Source organism: Corythoichthys intestinalis, chromosome 6, assembly GCF_030265065.1.
Source record: "Corythoichthys intestinalis isolate RoL2023-P3 chromosome 6, ASM3026506v1, whole genome shotgun sequence".
Classification (NCBI taxonomy): Eukaryota; Metazoa; Chordata; class Actinopteri; order Syngnathiformes; family Syngnathidae; genus Corythoichthys; species Corythoichthys intestinalis.
The window spans coordinates 42703896-42724552 of NC_080400.1; the positions used below are offsets into that span (position 1 = coordinate 42703896).

Here is a 20657-nt window from a genome sequence, read left to right on the forward strand (position 1 = left end):
GAAAACCTGTTGGTATCTGCACAAGACCTGAGACTGGGACGGAGATTTATCTTCCAACAGGACAATGATCCAAAACATAAAGCCAAATCTACAATGGAATGTTTAAAAAATAAACGTATCCAGGTGTTAGAATGGCCAAGTCAAAGTCCAGACCTGAATCCAATCGAGAATCTGTGGAAAGAGCTGAAGACGCTGTTCACAAACACTCTCCATCCAACCTCACTGAGCTCGAGCTGTTTTGCAAGGAAGAATGGGCAAGAATGCCAGTCTCTCGATGTGCAAAACTGATAGAAACATACCCCAAGCGACTTGCAGCTGTAATTGGAGCAAAAGGTGGCGCTACAAAGTATTAACGCAAGGGGGCCGAATAATATTGCACGTCCCACTTTTCAGTTTTTTATTTGTTAAAAAAGTTTAAATTATCCAATAAATTTTGTTCCACTTCACGATTGTGTCCCACTTGTTGTTGATTCTTGACAAAAAATTAAAATGTTATATCTTTATGTTTGAAGCCTGAAATGTGGCGAAAGGTTGCAAGGTTCAAGGGGGCCGAATACTTTTGCAAGGCACTGTAAATACTGCTGGTACTATTACAAATGGCAATTACACAGAGCAACATAGCAAAACAAATAAATCATAAATAAAAATCAGAATAACAATATAGTATAATAATAATAATTCCTGTAATAATGTAACAAATCGGGTTCTAATGTGGCGGATGTGTTTTGCTTGCTGTACCTGAACGCACCACGTGGCTGACGTGACAGTGAGATAGGTGCATTAGAGATTTTCCTTTCTCTTTTAATGTTGTTGTTGTTGGCGTCAACTGCGGCGGACAGTAGGCGTGTTGTGTTGCACATGTTCTGAAATAAATGATTAGAAACCTGACAAAGCAATTTCTTTGGCGATAATACAACAATAATATTTGTAATCCTTAACGTAGAAAGATTGGCGAACGGAGGTCGGAGGAGGACCATAGAGATCATAGACATTCTACGGCCGTATTGTCAAGCCAGTTCACAGACGCGCACACCATGCTCATATTTTTCTATCATTTCCATCTCCATTTCAATGGTAAGCGTCACCTTTTTCCTTTTTTTCACCACCCGCACTAACCTTGGAACCCATGTTGATTTCTCTCACAAACAAATCCGCCGTATTTGTATATTCCCCTCATTTCCTCACATACTAAATGCCAAATCTCAATTTTAACTACTTAAAAACATAGGATGTATATTAAAATTGAAGTTAATGTAAACATTTACTTTTGCCTTTTTTTTTTCTTTTTTTTTTTAAATAATGATATAAGTAACATACATTTAGAAAAATAAGTACAAATGACTTATATTATGGAGAGTGAAATGGAATATATTTTGAAGATTGCCCAAACATTTACTTTTATAAATCATAAGGAAATGAATAAGTAGCCTAACATAAATGAACAAATACTAGTATAAGTCCAAAGTGCACATTAGGCGTTTTGCTTTGCTGCGTGCATTCGCATATTGACGTGACTCATCATCGTCAGACTCTGATAACTGCAGCAGCTGGGGAAACCTCCATGCCGTCCGTGGAATAAAATAAATAATAAATATCGTTGGAAACTGATTACGCTACACAAACACTTTATTATGCTTATTGTTAACACTTTTGTATGTAAATCTGACGTTGGTAGATTGTTATCTTCTTGGAGATTAAATGCATGTGTGGCTGCTTAGCATTTTTTTTTACATAGCGTTTTGACAGTTGCCGTCATATTTTTGGAATCAAAGCACCCTGTACCGTAACAGCATTCAGGCCCTGTGTCTTATACCGGAACTGCGTTGCTGCCCAGAATCTTACACCGGAACTGCGTTCCTGACCGTTCTGGCCCACTTTCACACCTGGTCATAGCCGGTACAGTTCCTCCATCTCAACTGCTTCCATCACACCCATTCTGATGGGTGTGATGGACAACTCCAGTTCAGCCTTGCAGTACTTTGAGTGCCCCAAGTCAGACAGTCACAGTCCAGACACATTTTTTTACTTACCACCCTCAGAAGAAGACAAAACACCTGACTGTACAAAGAGTATTCATACGCAAAGATGGCACAGATAGAAAATGGCTAACATATTGCGAAAAAAAACATCATAAACTATATTGTATATGTATAATAATGCAATGTGTAGTTCTTCATAGCCGCTTTATTTTTCTCTCAAAGTGCACGGAATTGATGCATTTTACAATAAAATGTAAAAAAAAAAAAAAAAAAAAAAAATTCTCACGGGGGTGGGGGGCATGCCCCCCGGACCCCTATAGATTAGATTAGATCTAGTGTTTGCCGTCGTACAGCGATTCTTGTGGGCTGGGCTGAGTCAAAGACCAGGGCTGCTTTTTAGTCCCAGTCCGCCCCTGCTTCCAGTTACAAGATCCTCATCATTACCTTCAAAGCACTCCATGGCTTGGCCCCTCCCTACCTTTGCAATCTACTCTGTTAAAACGATCCCCCCTGTCCATTTCGCTCTTCCACTATCCTCCACCTTTCCATTCCCCGTGTCCGTCTCTCCACCTTTGGTTCCAGAGCTTTTAGCCACTGTGCCCCCCAGCTCTGGAACTCCCTACCCGCTGATCTTCACAGTATATCTACCCTTTTACTTTGCAAATCCAGACTCAAAAAACACCTGTTCACTCTTTCTTAAACACCCGGATCCCTAGCTCTGTTATATCTTTACTAGTGCTGTCAAATTTATCGCGTTAACGGGCGGTAATTAATCTTTTTAATTAATCATGTTAAAATATTTGACGCATTTAATGCATGCGCGGACTGACCCGCTCATGCATTGCCTCAAACAGATTACAATGACGCAGTTTTTTTGCACATTGAGAGCTAAGAGGCAGAGAAAGGCGAGTGACACAGGCGTTCATTGGACCACTCCGTTTATTGGCATAAGCTTCATTAACTCCTTCACAACAAACATAAGGATCATTTAGTGAAAGCACAACAAAAATAATACTCCTATCTCTCAAAAAAATAATGTTCACAAAAAGAAAAGCGCTTCAATCTGTATTAATGAGGCCCTATTCTCACACAGTTAAATAACAATGCAACGAGAACTGTCATTCCCAATCAAAATAGCTTTGCAAAATACACATAAAACTTTTGCCCAGACTTGCTCAGACTTTGGTCAAACACTATTCAAACATTTTGTTTAGCTCAACAAATACACTGGATGGCAATATTTGGTCACAATGTACAAACTATCAGAGGTCTTGTACGTTGTGAAGCCAGCACTCAAATGACGTGGATGGACCAGTAAATAGGGAACTATGGCGTCAGTTTAGGGACAAAACACACTCATTGGCTTGATTTCTAATTAATTTAAAACTCGCCATTGACACCTTGTGGTGTATTTCAATTACTACCTTACGTAGTTAAAGACTCTGTGGAAAAATGGCAGCGAGCCCGATGTGACGATAGTGAGCAAATAGTTTTTTTTTGTTGTTGTTGAAAATTTTACAAATTTTATTAAACGAAAACATTAAGTGGGCTTTTAATATGAAATTACTATAACTTCTACTAACATTTATCTTTTAAGAACTACAAAACTTTCTATCCGTGGATCCCGTTAACAGAAAGAATGTTAATAAAGTTAATGCTATCTTGTGGATTTATTTTTAATACAAATACAGTACTTATGTACAGTATGTTGAATGTATATATCCGTCTTGTGTCTTATCTTTCCATTCCAACAATAATTTAGAGAAAAAAATGACATATTTCACAGATAGTTTGAATTGCAATTAACCACGATTAATTTTTAAGATGTGATTAACTCAATTAAAAATTTTAATCGTTTGACAGCCCTAATCTTTGCGTCTCTTTATCGTACTTTTAATCTTTTTATGATTGTTTTGATGGTACTGTGATTCCATCTTTCTTGTGAAGCGTCTTTGTGTGGCTTGAAAAGCGCTCTAGAAATAAAATGTATTATTATTGTTATTATTATTATATGTATAACTGTGCCAAAAGTAGTTTTTACATTTCAGTGCTTTTAGGAGCTTTGAATCTCCCCCCCATCAAAAATAAATAAATACCATATTTTTCGGACTACAAGTCGCACCAGAGTATAAGTCGCACCAGCCATAAAATGCCCAATGAAGAGAAAAAAAACATATACAAGTCGCACCGGAGTATAAGTCGCATTTTTGGGGGAAATTTACTTGATAAAATCTAACACATAGAACAGACATGTCATCTTGAAAGGCAATTTAATATAAAAATACAATAGAGAACAACATGCTGAACAAGTGTAAAGTGTTGAGTGCATGAACAACGAAATGCGAATATACTGTCCTTACAGCTAACTCCCAAATGACAATCCTGCACGTCCGTATAATTTGCTGAATCAGTTTGGTCCTCGATACCAAACAGGTTCAGATCAACGTAAATAAATGATAATTAGGTTGTTTTACAGCAAGGACATAAACGGTTACTATGCGTTCGCTAGGATTAGCACATCGTTCAAACACCCACACAACTGGCTCTAAGTGTCCGATCATGGGTGTAAAACACACAACAACAACAGAAAAGATGATACACACAAGCGTTGCCTCTGTAGAGATATTTTAAAAGCATAAACAATGAACGTAGACTGGCAGCCGTGTTTCTCTCTCGCTAACTCACCCACTCACTCAGAGCTACGTAGCTGTCAGTCTTCTTCTGGCGAGTGAGCACTCTTCACGTAAGCAAGTGCGAGTGCGCCCCCACGTGGGCGTGAAAGTGCCACAAACTAAAAGCATGCATTTCAATATTAAAAAAAAAAGTCAATAATACAATTGAACACACACGGCCAAAGGCAGAATGCGAACGTGGCCATAGCTATTAAGTTATTCAGATAATTATTGCATAAAGAACATGCTAACAAGTTTACCAAACCATCAGTGTCACTCCAAAACACCAAAATAACATGTGAAATGGTATCATAACGTGTTAATAATTTCACACATAAATCGATCCTGAGTGTAAGTCGCACCCCAGCCAAAATATGAAAAAAAAAAAAACGTGATTTATAGTCAGAAAAATACAGTAAATAATTAAAGAAACAATCAGGCTCTGTGCCAACCTCTTATGTCAGGGAGTTCCAGCAAGAAATTCTAGCCATTTTCACCAATATGTTAATGGAAAATGGTACCGAAAGATAGTGAGGGATTTGGGTTACCAAATTTAACAAATTGTGTGCAACCATACAGATTGGAGGTGAATCTTGTGTGAGGTGTCTGGATGATACCAATGGGAAAAAGTCGGTCAAGGAGAATACTGTTAGAGATGGTATCAAATGCAGCTGTGATGATCAGACGAATGAGAATTTAGAGTAAGCCACAAATGGAAATCAGTTGGTAATTTTGAGTAGAGCTGTATCAGTGATATCAAGGGGGCGGACGCCGGATTGATACTGTTTGTAGATAGTGTTGGTAACAAGTTGGTTTTGGAGTTGAGAGGCAATTAACAGACCTTTCTAGAATTTTTAAGATGTAGTGGTAGTGGTGTTGGTGGATGTGTTATTTGGTAGATGAAATAGGACAGTATTAAATCACAGAACCCAGTGAAAAGCAAGTGATTGGAGAGTCAATTGCAAATGCAGCTGGAGAGAGACAGAGTGAGGAAAGAAGCCTTATTTTTCGAACACGTTATACACACGCCTCGGTCCCACTTTCGCATCAGAGGAGCTCTCAAGCACTGTAGGAAGAGAGGGGGAAAAAATCACAGAGTGCCCCTGGGAAGCCTCAGAAGTAAGCGGTGCATCATTCTTGCAGTGTCCAGCACTAGGCATGTCACGATTGGTGTGGAAGTGGGAGCAAGGTATGCCAAAAATGTCGAAGAGTGCGTGGGCCTGCAAAGCCCCACTGGCATGGAAGATGAGTTTGTGAAGGCATAGGAAACCATCGAGACAAAGTAGCATCCATTTTACACTTAGTAACAAGTAGAAGTAGTTGATTGACATTATGGAATTAAACGAGGTCTGGTTTAAGCAGAGTCAGTGGACATTCGTAGAGCTTCCGAGTCCTGACAGGCAAGCCTTACTTTTCCTAATTTTAAACCTTATTACCATATACTTGGCAATGTTTTTATAGTAATTCAAATTTGTTAACAACTCTTTATTTTAGCTTGTCAAATTGTTTTTTGACGTTGACTTCCATTATACAGGACCTTTAAATACTTAATGCTACTTTGATTAATTTAATGGCATCCGTACCATTCTGACCCCAGTGGACTGTAGTGATTCATCAGTCAATCAAAGCTGTGTGAAGCATTGAAATCCCCAGCTTTGCTCCAATGTGTGTGCATCATGTCCTGTATCTAACACACACACACTCGGCTGACAGATGTATCTGCCAATTATTTGCTCCAATGGTGTGCAGCTTTTCATAATCTCATTTTTGCAGTAATGTCATGTCCTTTGTGCCTGCCTTTGTCAGTCCTATGTGAATTAGACTCACTGACTATACTTTGACTGACAGCATCACTTCGTGTTTTTTCTAAATACTGATTAATTCTTCAAAATGGGTTGTATGAGTCAGAGTCTTACCTTTCCAACAGTTCAATATTGGGATGACTATTGCACAGTCTTCTTCTTATGATGTTAAGTTCCTCTCCTAGTTCTTGTCATTATCAACTCTTCCATGTGATAACCTGTTCAACGTAACGTTAAAATTTTCAACTAGAATTCAGTCACTATACCGAGAAGCGCTTTCTCACCTAAAATCCATGACTTAATTCCAATGTTTTTTTCCCCATGTGGATGATAGGAGGGTGACTCTTTGGGAGCCATGGAGAAGGTTTGTCGACAACTGACCTACCATCTCAGCCCCCACTCTCAGTGGAGAAGACAAGGCATACTCAAAAGGAAACCCCAGGCCTGGTTAGTACTTTATTTGATCATTAAAGTTTACTAGCTTTCCTCCAGTTTTACACTTATGCGCCTTAAATTTCATGCTCATTTAATTTCTTTCCATGTTCACTAAGGAAATTTTACTTTAATACTTTACAGTGCATTTGTTGAAACCATAAGTTTTCTTCGTTTTTCCACCAACTTCAAAACTTTAGGGCTAATGTAACCCAACAAGGCCAAAGAAGCGAAAGCCAAAAAGCAGATTGCTAGGCACACCTTAGTGTCGGCAGAGCTCTGCTTTAACTGATCTTCTTCAAACGTTCAGAAAATTTATCCTTCTGTGTAAGATTAAGAGTGACTAATCAAAATGAATGCATAGTAGTTTCAATAAGAATCTCTTTGTGTGTGTGTGTGAGGTTTTAATGGGCAAAATGACTTATAGAGTATTTCAATCCACAGCACAATAAGATTTACTCAGTATGCTTATCTGACCGAAAGGTGAAGTAGTGTCCCACTTTAACTTTTTTTCTTAACCCTCTTTATTCAGTTTAGGTGTTACCTTTTTTAAACACACACGTTTGACTTTGAACACATCATATTCATGTCAATAGTAATCACAGTAGCAGAATTTGTTTTAAACAGTAATTTATAAGTAAAATATATAAAAATGTTAAAAAAAAAAAAAAAAAAAAAAAAAAAAAAAACATTTAGGTCATAGTGGTCTGATTACAGAAGGGCTAGATATCTTTTTAAATGTGCGCGGAATTAAAATATATACAATATTTAAATAAATATTGTTCAAATGTGGGCCTTTACAGAGATGGATGGATGGATGGATGGATGGATGGATGGATGGATGGATGGATGGATGGATGGATGGATGGATGGATGGATGGATGGATGGATGGATGGATGGATGGATGGATGGATGGATGGATGGATGGATGGATGGATGGATGGATGGATGGATGGATGGATGGATGGATGGATGGATGGATGGATGGATGGATGGATCGATGGATCGATCGATCGATCGCCCATCTCATCATACGGTTCCAGTAATCCATGTGCTTTGTTGACATGTCTTCAGCAAACTGTTTGCGGGCTTTCTTGTGTACCTTCTTCAGAAAAGGCTTCCTCCTGGGGTGACAGCCATGCACACCAATTTGATGTAGAGTGCGGCGGATGGTCTGAGCACTAACAGGCTGATCCCCCACCTTTTCAATCTCTGCAGCAATGAGTCACATGACATTATGGAGGGAAAATGACTAGCTGTTCTCAATTTGGACATTTAGAGATGTACAGTACGTAGTTTCTATGGGGTGTACTCACTTTTGTTGCCAGGGGTTTAGATATTAATGGCTATATTTTGAGTTATTTTGAGGGGAAAATAAATTAGCTCTATTATATAAGCTGCACACAGACTATTATTGTGTCAAAGTGTCATTTTGTCAGTGTTGTCCCATGAAAAGATATACTTAAATATCTGCAAAAATGTGAGGGTTGTACTCACTTTTGTGATACACTGTAGAACTAGATGCGAAATGACGGACTCGCTGGCGTTAGTAAACAGCCGCTATCTTAAAGCAGTAGACACCTCCATTAAAATCAACAGTATTAAAAGGAATTTTGTTTTAGAATCTGTGGTGTTGCTTATTTAGAAATAAGCAGCCGAATGAAGCATTCAATTCATTTTTTGATGAACTCGTAGCAATGAAAACATAGCACCACATCTTGATTGCCAGACGCTCTCATCTCTTCTACTCCGCATAATACGTACACTCCAACAGCGCCACTCACTGGCCTAACTGGTATTGCCACAACATAAACATTGCATGTGTCTGTAAGCACAACGGAATTGGTTTTACAAATAAGGAAACCTTATTATTTTGCCCCATCTGCATCAAATTATAATCAATAGAAGAATTTATACTAATGCTTCGTCGTAGCTCCCAGCTAAGGTACATTTTTGGCAAAAAAATATGAGTGAATGTTTTCTCCGTGAGCTTTTGGAGAAAAAAAAACATCTTTGTGAAAGTGCACTCCGTGGAAAGAAACTTGATCACATTCAAGTTCAAAGACTGATATTTATATACAAGTTAAAAATAGCCCTGTGAGAAGTTCATATAATTCATAAATTTCATATTAATTGTATTAATAATAAATAATAATAATAAATGTTAAATTCATATCATTAAAAAAAATAGGGAAGTTAATACATTAATACAAACTAATACATTTTTAAACTATAATTTTTTTGACCCAGCCTATTTTTTTTACCCTGCCTTTTAAAAGAATCTGAACCGAGAGTCGTTTGGAACCAAAATCGAAACATGGAACCGGAATCGGAACCGGAATCGTTCAATTTCAAATGATGCCCAACCCTAAACAAAACATGGCGTGCTTTATAATTTAAAAAGGGTTTAATTTTGTTCAGTGTTCCAGTACTCTTTGCCAGTTTTGTTTTTATATTCTTTATTTGTGACTACCAATTCAATTGTTAGTCTCAGTAACTCGCTCAATTTCGGTGTTATCTATAATAATCTTTTCTTCAGTTTTATGTCTTTTTATTTCCAAATAAAATGTATTTAGTTTCTTCCCTATTTATTGATAATTTGTTTAGCCTGAACCAGTGATTCAAATGTGTTAATTCAGATTATTTACATTTTTTCCTGAGCATAGGATGTTGGTGTAATCTGCAAAGAGATTTAATTGTAAATATTTAAACTGTTGTTGTACAGTATTTGTTGTTTACAGTTAAATTTTTGAACAACCGAGCTTTTTTTCATTAACCAGGTGAACAAAACTGTATATTATATATTTATTTGATTTTTTAGATTGTTCACCGAAATAGCCAGTTTCAATCAAATTACTTGTGGTGTGTCATATTTGGCTTAGACTTGGACTCAACATTTGCTTTAATATCAGACTATACAATACAGTGATCCCTCGTTTTTCCCAGTTAATGGGGACCACGAAAAAATTATTTATTGTATTTCATATTTTAATAAACAGTTTTTAAGCACTTTAAATGTAATAATTATGATAGGTTTTAAACGTGTTACTGTCCCACAGATTTTTAAACAAGAAAAAAGTAGACTCCAATCCATTTTAAAACAGTATTTAAAAAATGTTTGTCTTTATTAAATGTTTCATCGAGTGTCCACTCAAATCCGCACCAGCTGCTCACTTACACACAATGAGTTGCCACAGCAACTGTTTAGCAAGTTAAACTATGATTGACACATGCGGCTTTTTGAAGGTAGAGTATCTGGCAAGATCAAAGGTTAACCGTCTGTCAATCATCTTTTACTTTAATAAGTAACTCCAGTTCACGCTCTGATGAACAAAGAGCATTGAGAGGGAGGGAGGGAGCGAGTGTGTGACTTGGCGATCGGCTCGGAAAAGCTCATCTGTGTTTCTTTTTTTATCTTTTTTTTTTAATTGAAAGAGAAATCCACAATGGACGATATTCAGCCCAAGTATATCAGGATATGATTTTTGATCCATATCACCCAGTAAAATTAGAGTGCCAATTACCGGTTTCAAGGTATACCGTGGTATGAAAATGTCAGTGTTTCAAAACCGTAAAAAAATTTCCAGCATACCGTCCCTATTGTAGTAGCTATTTTTTATGTCCCAAAGATGCAGGGAGAAATCCCTCGCTTGCAGGTGCAAGGCTTAACCCCACCGGTTGTTGCTCGGTGTCAGTGAGTCAGCTGTGCTACACGATGGCTGGAGGAGGTGAAACTCCTGAACTTTTTTCCCCTAATGAAGAAATCGCTGGTATAGGAATACTGTACTTCGGCTACAGAAAAGTTATAGACGGCCCCGGCTTAGAGGAGGAGGGCCAACCGTTTGTGGAGGGTGACTGACGAGGAGGCAATACCGCCAATATGATTTCGCATTGATACAAAATCAAAGGTTAGTAAGCACTGTCGTGAACGTTTCCCACTAGCTACGAGAGTTAACTCCCACGTGTTTAGTGTGTGTAGCGGTGGTAAAGCATGTTTGTTTGTTTTTTAACTGTGGTAACTGTCTGTGTTGAGAAAGAGAGTGTGTGTATAATGTAAACATGTAACGTAAACCAAAGAGTGCCAAGAAAATATTCCCCACACCATTACACCACCACCACCAGCCTGAACCGTTGATACGAGGCAGGATGGATCCATGCTTTCATGTTGTTGACGCCAAATTCTGACCCTGCCATCCGAATGTCGCAGCAGAAATCGAGACTCATTAGACCAGGCAACGTTTTTCCGATCTTCTATTGTCCAATTTCGATGAGCTTGTGCAAATTGTAGCTTCAGTTTCCTGTTCTTAGCTGAAAGGAGTGGCACCGGGCGTGGTCTTCTGCTGCTGTAGCCCATCTGCCTCAAAGTTGGACGTACTGTGTGTTCAGAGATGCTCTTCAGCTTATCTTGGTTGTAACAGGTGGTTATTTGAGTCACTGTTGCCTTTCTATCAGCTCGAAACAGTCTGGCCATTCTCCTCTGACCTCTGGCATCAACAAGGCATTTCCGCCCACAGAACTGCCGCTCACTGGATATTTTTTCTTTTTCAGACCATTCACCATGGTTGTGCGTGAAAATCCCAGTAGATCAGCAGTTTCTGAAATACTCAAACCAGCCCAACAACCATGCCACGTTCAAAGTTACTCAAATCACCTTTCTTCCCCATACTGATGCTCGGTTTGAACTGCAGGAGATTGTCTTAAACCATGTCTACATGCCTAAATGCACTGAGTTGCCGCCATGTGATTGGCTCATTAGAAATTAAGTGTTAACGAGCAGTTGGACAGGTGTACCTAATAAAGTGGCCAGTGAGTGTAAATAAGATACTAAACTGATTTCTTTCTTTTCTCACTAAATAAAAACCTTACCTCGTTACAAAATGTTAGATAATAATTATTAAAATTTAATAGTACTCTGCACTCAGACCTTCTTTGGCCTGTAACTACCAGTATATACACCATAAAAGCCTCCAGCCCTGCTGAAAAATGTGTCCTGCTTTGAGCAGAAACCAGAGAAATGTCAGTGACAGTAATCACAATATCAGATAAAAAAGAAAAAAAGTGAGAGAGTTTTCCAATTACGTTAATTTATTCTGCACTGCTCAGCGGGATGTAATTAATTCAGTGTTGCAGGTGTTAGTGATGAGACAGGGCTCATTTACAATATAGGCAACATGAGATTGTCTTCTCCATGGGGCACATTTTAAACGGTGATCCTAATATGATTTCAGTCCTTCTCAGCTATTTGATTATCTGGATGGAATAGAATCTTATCGATTGTGAAGTTTTGTAATAAGACCTGATGGCATTCTTTTATCATACTGTTTGCAAGTGACAATTTCCCCAAGCTGTCATGGTAACACATTGTAAATGACGAAAAAGAAATTGAAGTCAGTGTAGTCAAATTAACAATTTATTCAAATTTACTGCTGATGAACTCGAGTATAGTTAAGTTGCCAATGTGTATTTCTTCAAGTTGATGTTTGTTTTTCAAGAGTGTAGCATTTTGTGTCTATTTGTCTCAGTAACATTTAATACGTTTTTCGTTAAACCAAGAAAGGATGTTTTATGTTCATGAATGCATCACTGGAATAATTGAGTTCTTGCTTGTGGAAAGTAGTGGGATTGATGAACAGTGCATTCAAATTGCTTTTCTTGTTTTATTGTCATGTTTGACACACCTTAGCCAATGAAGTTTAACTGCTTCAACCAGTCTGTCGGTTCTTGAAAAATATATACCGTTTCTCACCTTTCTGGTACATATCCATCAATAATAGGTAATAAACTATCAAAGCCCTGATTAGCTCATCTTACAGATAAGTGGCAACATTTCTGTCACATGATTTAATCACAGTAACAGGGTTGCAAATCCTAGCTGTGTATCTACAGTTGTGGTCAAAAGTTTACATACACTTGTGAAGAACATAATGTCATGGCTCTCTTGAGTTTCCAGTTATTTCTACAACTCAGATTTTTCTCCGATAGAGTGATTGGAACAGATACTTCTTTGTCACAAAAAACATTCATGAAGTTTGGTTCTTTTATGACTTTATTATGGGTTAACAGAAAAAGTGATCAAGTCTGCTGGGTCAAAAATATACATACCTGGATCTGAAAAAGCGAATCTTTGACTTGAACAAGTCAGGAAAGTCACTTGGAGCCATTTCAAAGCAGCTGCAGGTCCCAAGAGCAACAGTGCAAACAATTGTTTGTAAGTATGAAGTTCATGGTACTGTTTTGTCACTGCCACGGTCAGGAAGAAAACGCAAGCTATCACCTGCTGCTGAGAGAAAATTGGTCAGGGGGGTGAAGATTCAACCAAGAATCACCAAAAAGCAGATCTGCCAAGAATTAGAAGCTGCTGGAACACAGGTGTCAGTGTCCACAGTCAAGCGTGTTTTGCATCTCCATGGACTGAGAGGCTGCCATGCAAGAAGGAAGCCCTTGCTCCAAAAGCGGCACCTTAAGGCTCGACTGAAGTTTGCTGCTGATCACATGGACAAAGATAAGACCTTCTGGAGGAAAGTTCTGTGGTCAGACGAAACAAAAATCGAGCTGTTTGGCCACAATGCCCAGCAATATGTTTGGAGGAGAAAAGGTGAGGCCTAATGAAGGAGGAAGATTACCTTCAAATTCTTCAAGATAACCTAACGTCATCAGCCCGAAGATTGGGTCTTGGGCACAGTTGGGTGTTCCAACAGGACAATGACCCCAAACGCACATCAAAAGTGGTAATGGAATGGCTAAATCAGGCTAGAATTAAGGTTTTCGAATGGCCTTCCCAAAACCCCATTGAGAACTTGTGGACAATGCTGAAGAAACAAGTCCATGTCAGAAAGCCATCAAATTTAACTGAACTGCACCAATTTTGTCAAGAGGAGTGGTCAAAGATTCAACCAGAAGCTTGCCAGAAGCTTGTGGATGGCTACCAAAAGCGCCTAATTGAAGTGAAAATGGCCAAGGGACATGTTACCAAATATTAGCGCTGCTGTATGTATATTTTTGACCCAGCAGATTTGATCACTTTTTTCTGTTCACCCATAATAAAGTCATAAAAGAACCAAACTTCATGAATGTTTTTTGTGACAAAGAAGTATCTGTTCCAATCACTCTATCAGAGAAAAATCAGAGATGTAGAAATAACTGGAAACTCAAGAGAGCCATGACATTATGTTCTTCACAAGTGTATGTAAACTTTTGACCACAACTGTATGTATAACCGCTATTCAAGAAGACAAATCTACTTATGTATACAACTTAAAAATAAACAATAATTTTCCTAATCGAATCATATACTTAACAGGGTAGCATGAGGTAAAGTCAGACATTCAATTAAGAATAACTTTTTTATAAAAATATATATACAGTATACAGTGGTACGTCTACATACGAAATTAATCCGTTCCAGGACATTGTTTGTAAGTCGAAATGGTCGTATGTCGACCAGGATTTTCCCATAAGAATACATTCTGATTCCGTTAATTCGTTTCACAGCCTAGGGCTGGGCGATATGGCCTTAAGTATGTATGTAAATTCAGCAGATTTAACACGATAACGATTAAAAATTTGAAAATCAATGCATGATATACAGTACAAATTAACTGTTTCTTGTTGATTTATTTACCAGCTTTCAATTTAACAATTATACATGCAGTCTAAACTTTAACTATATAAACTTATAGCTTACATTTCTTGTAAACTATAAGAATTCAAGTATGAACATTTATAACAACTTGTATGACTTGAACAATGTACAACATTATAAAATTCTATATGACGACTGCAAATATGTCATTGTAACACAAATGACTCACAAGTTTGAACAGCTTGAACTTCAGACAACTTATTGTTAATGGCTGCTGAGACATAATTACTCAACACAAGTGTTTACTTCAAGGTTTCAGTTTTTTTTCCAGAGCATTTTTTAATACATGCATGCACACATGCATCCCTCACACAGACACAACCACATTAAAGCTATGTTGCTCCTATGAAATGAAACATTTTATGATGGCAGTGATGACAGAATAAAGCAAGCACATACAGAAAAATAGCTGTGGCCATTTAATGGTCATATTATAGGCTTCACTGTTGGATTATACTTTATGCTGAATGCTTTACCATCATAAAAGCTATCAGAGAAATCACACGCACACAGAGATACAAAATAACGCAACATACTGTTGGCCAGATGGAGTTCGTGCCCAATCCACTCATTAAGTTCCGCCATTTCGACAAGATTAGGGCCGCTATCTGACTCTATAACGTTCATTTGTAGCGTTAGCCGCTAACATTAGCCTGTGGCCTGGCTACCAGTTGAAAGCACTGAAAGCACCCTCTCCTCAAATCCTGAGAACCCGAGAGGACGGCGGCTGAAAGCCCGTCTGGAAGTAGTCTGTGGAAGCCGCCAAGAGTACTTTAGGTCAGATGAAAGTTTGACGAAGCTCCCTTAAGACCGACTCCCATCACGTTTGCTTGTAGCATTAGCCACTAGCATTACCCTTCTGGGCTTCTTTTTGTTTGATTTCCTGATAACCACGTGACTTCATACGTAAGCACACTGACTCCTTCCTAAATGGGAATGAATACAGCCGAAAAACACGGAGTCAGAGCGGGTTGAAAAGACTATATTTTCTTGTTTTATTAAATTACCGAATTTACCGACATGGTCAAAATTACGTTGGCCAACGTGAATAATTTCGGTAACGGTAAATTTTCGGCATATCGCCCAGCTCTCCCACAGCCCGAAAACCTACACTAAATCCTGTATAAATGCTGTGTTTTGCGTGGGGTACCTGAACTCACCAAGTGGCTGACTTGACAGAGTGAGGGAGGGACTTTTTACGTTCACTTTGTTCAGCTGCGGCGGACAGAAGGCATGTTGTGTTGTACAAGTTCTAAAAAAAAAAAAAAGATAAAAAACCTGACGAAGCTGGCGATTTTTGGGCAATGTTACCTCAAATATAACTGGCACCTTAACTCTTTTATTTTGCTTGCAATGAACACTTGAACACACACACAATGAACACACTTGCAGCCAGTTAAAATGGATTTAAGTTGACTCAACGTCTGTCCTGTGTCCTTGTGTGTACCACATTGAGCATTGAAAAAAGAAAAAGACCAAAGAACGTTCTGAGGACTTGAGAAGCAAATTTGTGAGGAAGCATGGGCAAGCTCAAGGCTTCAAGCCCATCTCCAAACCCCAGAATGTTCCTGTGTCTACAGTGCGCAGTGTCATCAATAAGTTTAAAGCCCATGGCACTGTGGCTAACCTCCCTACATGTGGACGGAAAAGACGATGAAAGATTGTGCGGATGGTGGATAAAGAACCTTGACTAACATCCAAACAAGTTCAAGCTGTCCTGCAGTCCGAGGGTACAACAGTGTCAACCCGTACTATCTGTTGGCGTCTGAATGAAAAGGGACTCTGTGGTAGGATACCCAGGGAGACCCCACTTCAGACCCAGAGACATAAAAAAGCCAGGCTGGACTTTGCCAAAACTTACCTGAGAGAGCCAAAAACATTTTGAAAGAATGTTCTCTGGTCAGATGAGACAAAAGTAGAGCTTTTTGGGAAAAGGCATCAACATAGAGTTTACAGGAAAACAAAACGAGTCCTTCAAAGATAGAACACAGTCCCCAAAGTCAAACATGGCGGAGGTTCCCTGATGTTTTGGGATTGCGTTGCTGCCTCTTGCACTGGACTGCTTGGCCGTGTGCATGGCATTATGAGGTCTGAAGACTACCAACAAATTTTGAAGCATGTCGGTCCCAGTGTTAGAAAGCTGGGTCTCCATCAGAGGTCATAGATCTTCCAGCAGAACAATGACCCAAAACACACTTCAAAAAACACTAGAAACTGGTTGGAGAAAAAGCACTGGAGACTTCTAAAGTGGCAAAGCAAAGAGTTCAGACCTGAATCCCATAGAACACCTGTGGAGTGATCTGAAAATGGCAGTTTGGAGAAGGCACCCTTCAAATCTCAGAGACTTGGAGCAGTTGGCCAAAGAAAGAATGGTCTAAATTCCAGCAGAGCATTGTAAGAAACTCATTGATGGATACCGGAAGCGGTTGTTCGCAGTTATTTTGTCTAAAGGTTGTGCTACCAAGTATTAGGCTGAGGGTGCCGATACTTTTGTGCGACCCAATTTTGTGAGTTTTGTGTAAAATAATGATCTTTTTTTCATTCTCTTTTGTGCTTTTTCATTGCAAGCAAAATAAATGAAGATATTACTACCAAAGCATTTGCAATTGCAATCATTTTCTGGGAGAAATTGAGCATTATCTGACACAATTGCAAGGGTGCCAATACTTTTGGCCAGCAGAGTACCTGTAATAATGTAACGAATCTGGTTCTAATGTGGCAGATGTATTTTTGCTTGGTGTAATTGAACGCACCATGTGGCTGATGTATAAGATTGAGAGAGGACTATTTACTTTCACTTTTCATGTTCTGTTATAGGGTTCAGCTGCGGCAGACAGTAGGCATGTTGTGTTGCACAACTTGTGAAATAAATGATTAAAAACCTGATGAAGCTTGTGATTTCTTAGGCGATGTTACGATAATAATAAATGTCACCTTAACTTAGAAAGACTGTCAAACGGAGGAGATCATAGACCGTCTACGGCCGTATTGTCGAGCCAGTTCACGGATACGCACACCACGCTCATATTTTTCTATCATTTCCAGCTTCATTTCAATAGTAAGCCTGACCTTTTTCCCTTTTCATCACCTGCACTAACATTGTTGGAACGCATGTTGATTACTCTCAGAAGAAAATCCGCCCTGCGTCGTCTTGCCGGAAAACGTAATTGCGGCGCTGTCATAAATCATCTTATTTCGAGCATGTCGTCGGATGTAGAAACAAATGGCGAGTCAAATTTTACGTCGGATGTTGTAAAGATCATGTGTCGAAGTGATAGTATGTCTAGGTACCACTGTATATTAAAATTGGAAACGAGGACATAAATTTGCTCGTCAAATTTTTTGGGTCAACTGTCTGATGATTTCAATTCGTGTGTTTCACTGTTTTCTTCTTTTTCTAACATTATAAATACCTAAGTTATCATAACGGTTTCATGTATGTTATAGGTCACATTTGACCTATAACAATTATTATTGAAAATAATCAATAACAAAGGTTTCCACAATTACAAAACACAGCAATGAAACAAGTAATACTCCAAAAATGAGATAATATCCAAATATCCACGTAAAAAAAGCACAATTTCAGAAACCATGCCTTTTATGCCTTTCTATTGGTTTAATACACATACAAGAACGCATTGTCACATTTTAAAAAATATTTCATGGCATGTTTTGATCATGTTTGCATCACGGCCTTTGCAAAATAGGCCTTTGTTTTGACTTTGTTGAAAAAAACAGAATCCTGTCAGATAGAAATTCAAATGTAGCATTTATTGGCCATGCTGTTTTGTAAAAGTAACTGCAATTTCACACCACTGTCATACTGAAAGCATTCCAGTGAGTGAGCAGGAATAAATGTACATGAATTATGGATTAAATGAAACGGAAAGGACACGAAAACACATCCACAGTACAAAAGCATTCTTTTCATCTCCCTGTGACTCATGCTTATCTTTTGTGGAAAGCTGACCCCTTGTTGCTGTATGAATCATGGTGTTGCACACCTGAATCTCCTGCTGCTAGTCGGAGTAACACCATCACTTGGCAGTGCCAGTCTAGATTATATATTTGCCAATGAAGTATACTTGTGAATGTGTAATATTTTTGATGACTCAATTTGATTTATTTTTCATTTTTAAATTGATGCAGTCAACTAATGGATACATTTGCTTATACCACCTGCATAGAGTGCATTAACTATACAGTTGACTCAGTGGCTTTCAATATCATCCTAACCAAACAGATAACAGCAGGTTTAACCATTCTTAAAATCCGAGTGGTTTTCTTACATGTTATAAATCCTTCTGTAAAAGGTCAGTGTTTTCAAGTTCTTTTGCATTAGCACAACTACAGCATGACCACAGTTGTGTGCATTCAGTTTATGCCTTGTTTGTCTCGACGCCAGGAGCGAGATCAGTGTTTGCACGTCAGTGTAATGGCATATGCTCTGTCAGATGGGAATATTTTTTTCAGCATGATTCTTAAACTGGACAATGCAGCTGTCAGCATCTGTGCCTTCTTCTCACGAGTCAGGACACAGCATTTTTAATTACTTATTGCTTATGCTCACACGCAAGCAAAGGATATATTCTATATATTTCAATTTTGGAGACTTGCAATAACACTATGTGCAATATGTGCTAAATCATCTATAATATTTTACTGCCTGACTTGTCAACTCATTCAGGCTAAAATGGACCTTTTTCCCACTTTTGATCAAAGCCAGGAATGGTCTAATTACCCTGGGGAAAAAATAAAAAAGAAACATTGGTTAGAGATCTGACTGATTAGCATGTAATTTTTCAAAACTACTTTTTACATGCTAATCCAAAACTGTTGTCAGTTTTTCTCTGCCAGGTCAAGTTTTTTTTTTCTAGTTTACCCATTTCTTGTGTTGTTACTACATGCAAACAACTAACCATATCCTTTGTAAAAAGCATAGTGTAACACTATGCTGCCATAACCGTTTCTAAAATTATATTCATGCCTTGCACATAGACTGATATATTTCAAATGTTTATTTATTTTTGAAATTTTTAAGTGACAACTAACGAAAAGTCTATATTTGTTACCTAAAAAAATTGACTACTTTAAGGGAACCTCGGACTTAAAGGCTCTAATAAGCCAAAATTGTTCTCTTTTACTTAAAATATGTTATGAGAAACTCATAAAATATTGCTATTAATTTAAACATCTATAATATTTAGTACATGTTTTGACCTACAGAGGGCGCCATATTTTATGCGTGCAATGGACGCGTGGGGTGATGACGTAGTTTGTAAAGGTGTGCAAAAATTTCCGATTCTTATATTATTCGCGATTCGCCCGTGGAAGATTCGAGAATGATTCACAAACATCCATATTCCGATGACTGAAATATGCCAAGTAAAGCGAAACTAAAACATAGTCAGCGAGGTCTTCAGGACGCAATGAGGAGCGGACCGAGAGTAAACATCATACTCAACTCATGCCTTTAGATGAAAAAAAAACAATAATACCTGACTGCGGCCAACAGATGCTACAAACTACCCCAACATGATGCTACAGTAGATATCACATGTATGTGGTGGAAAACACAGACAAGACTGAAAAAGCAGTTTCTGCTCTTGCAGCCCTCTGTAAAAGAAACTGCTGTATTTTAAGCCGAAACAACTGTTGCATTTGATAGAACAATATGTCTATATGCTGCAATAGCAGATCTATGGCGCATTAAGCCCCCAAATTATTAACCCTGAAAACCCCCGTTTACAGACGTGGCTTTAAAAATTATTCACTCGAATATTTTAAACTTTTAAACAAATTACGTCACAATGAAAAAAATGGCGTCTGTAAAAAAGTCACGGATATCTACCTCATAACTATCGCTTAATTGTATTTTTTTTTGTTACTGTCACATTTTCTCTGATATTTTAGATAGATAATTGATCCAAACAAAGAAAATGGGGAAAAAAATGTTTAAAAGGGTAAATATATGAAAAAGAAAATCTCGACCACTCCTTGATGTCTGCAATTTCTGCATCCCGACCCTTGTTATATTGCCATGTTTCACCCATAAATTCCCCCAAAAATCCAGCTGTGGCCATTCACAGCTGTGTCTTGACACTCGGTGATACATGCTACATGGAG

At 38.2% G+C, this 20657-nt stretch overlaps 1 protein-coding gene across 1 annotated transcript in view; it reads left to right on the forward strand.

The window, feature by feature from the left end:
* lrrc75a (leucine rich repeat containing 75A) overlaps positions 1–20657 on the forward strand; it is a 103182-nt gene that overhangs the window by 47097 nt on the left and 35428 nt on the right. The window contains exon 3 of the mRNA XM_057838695.1: positions 6788–6900. Coding sequence (XP_057694678.1) covers positions 6788–6900 — 113 coding nt within the window. The remainder of the gene's footprint in view (positions 1–6787; positions 6901–20657) is intronic.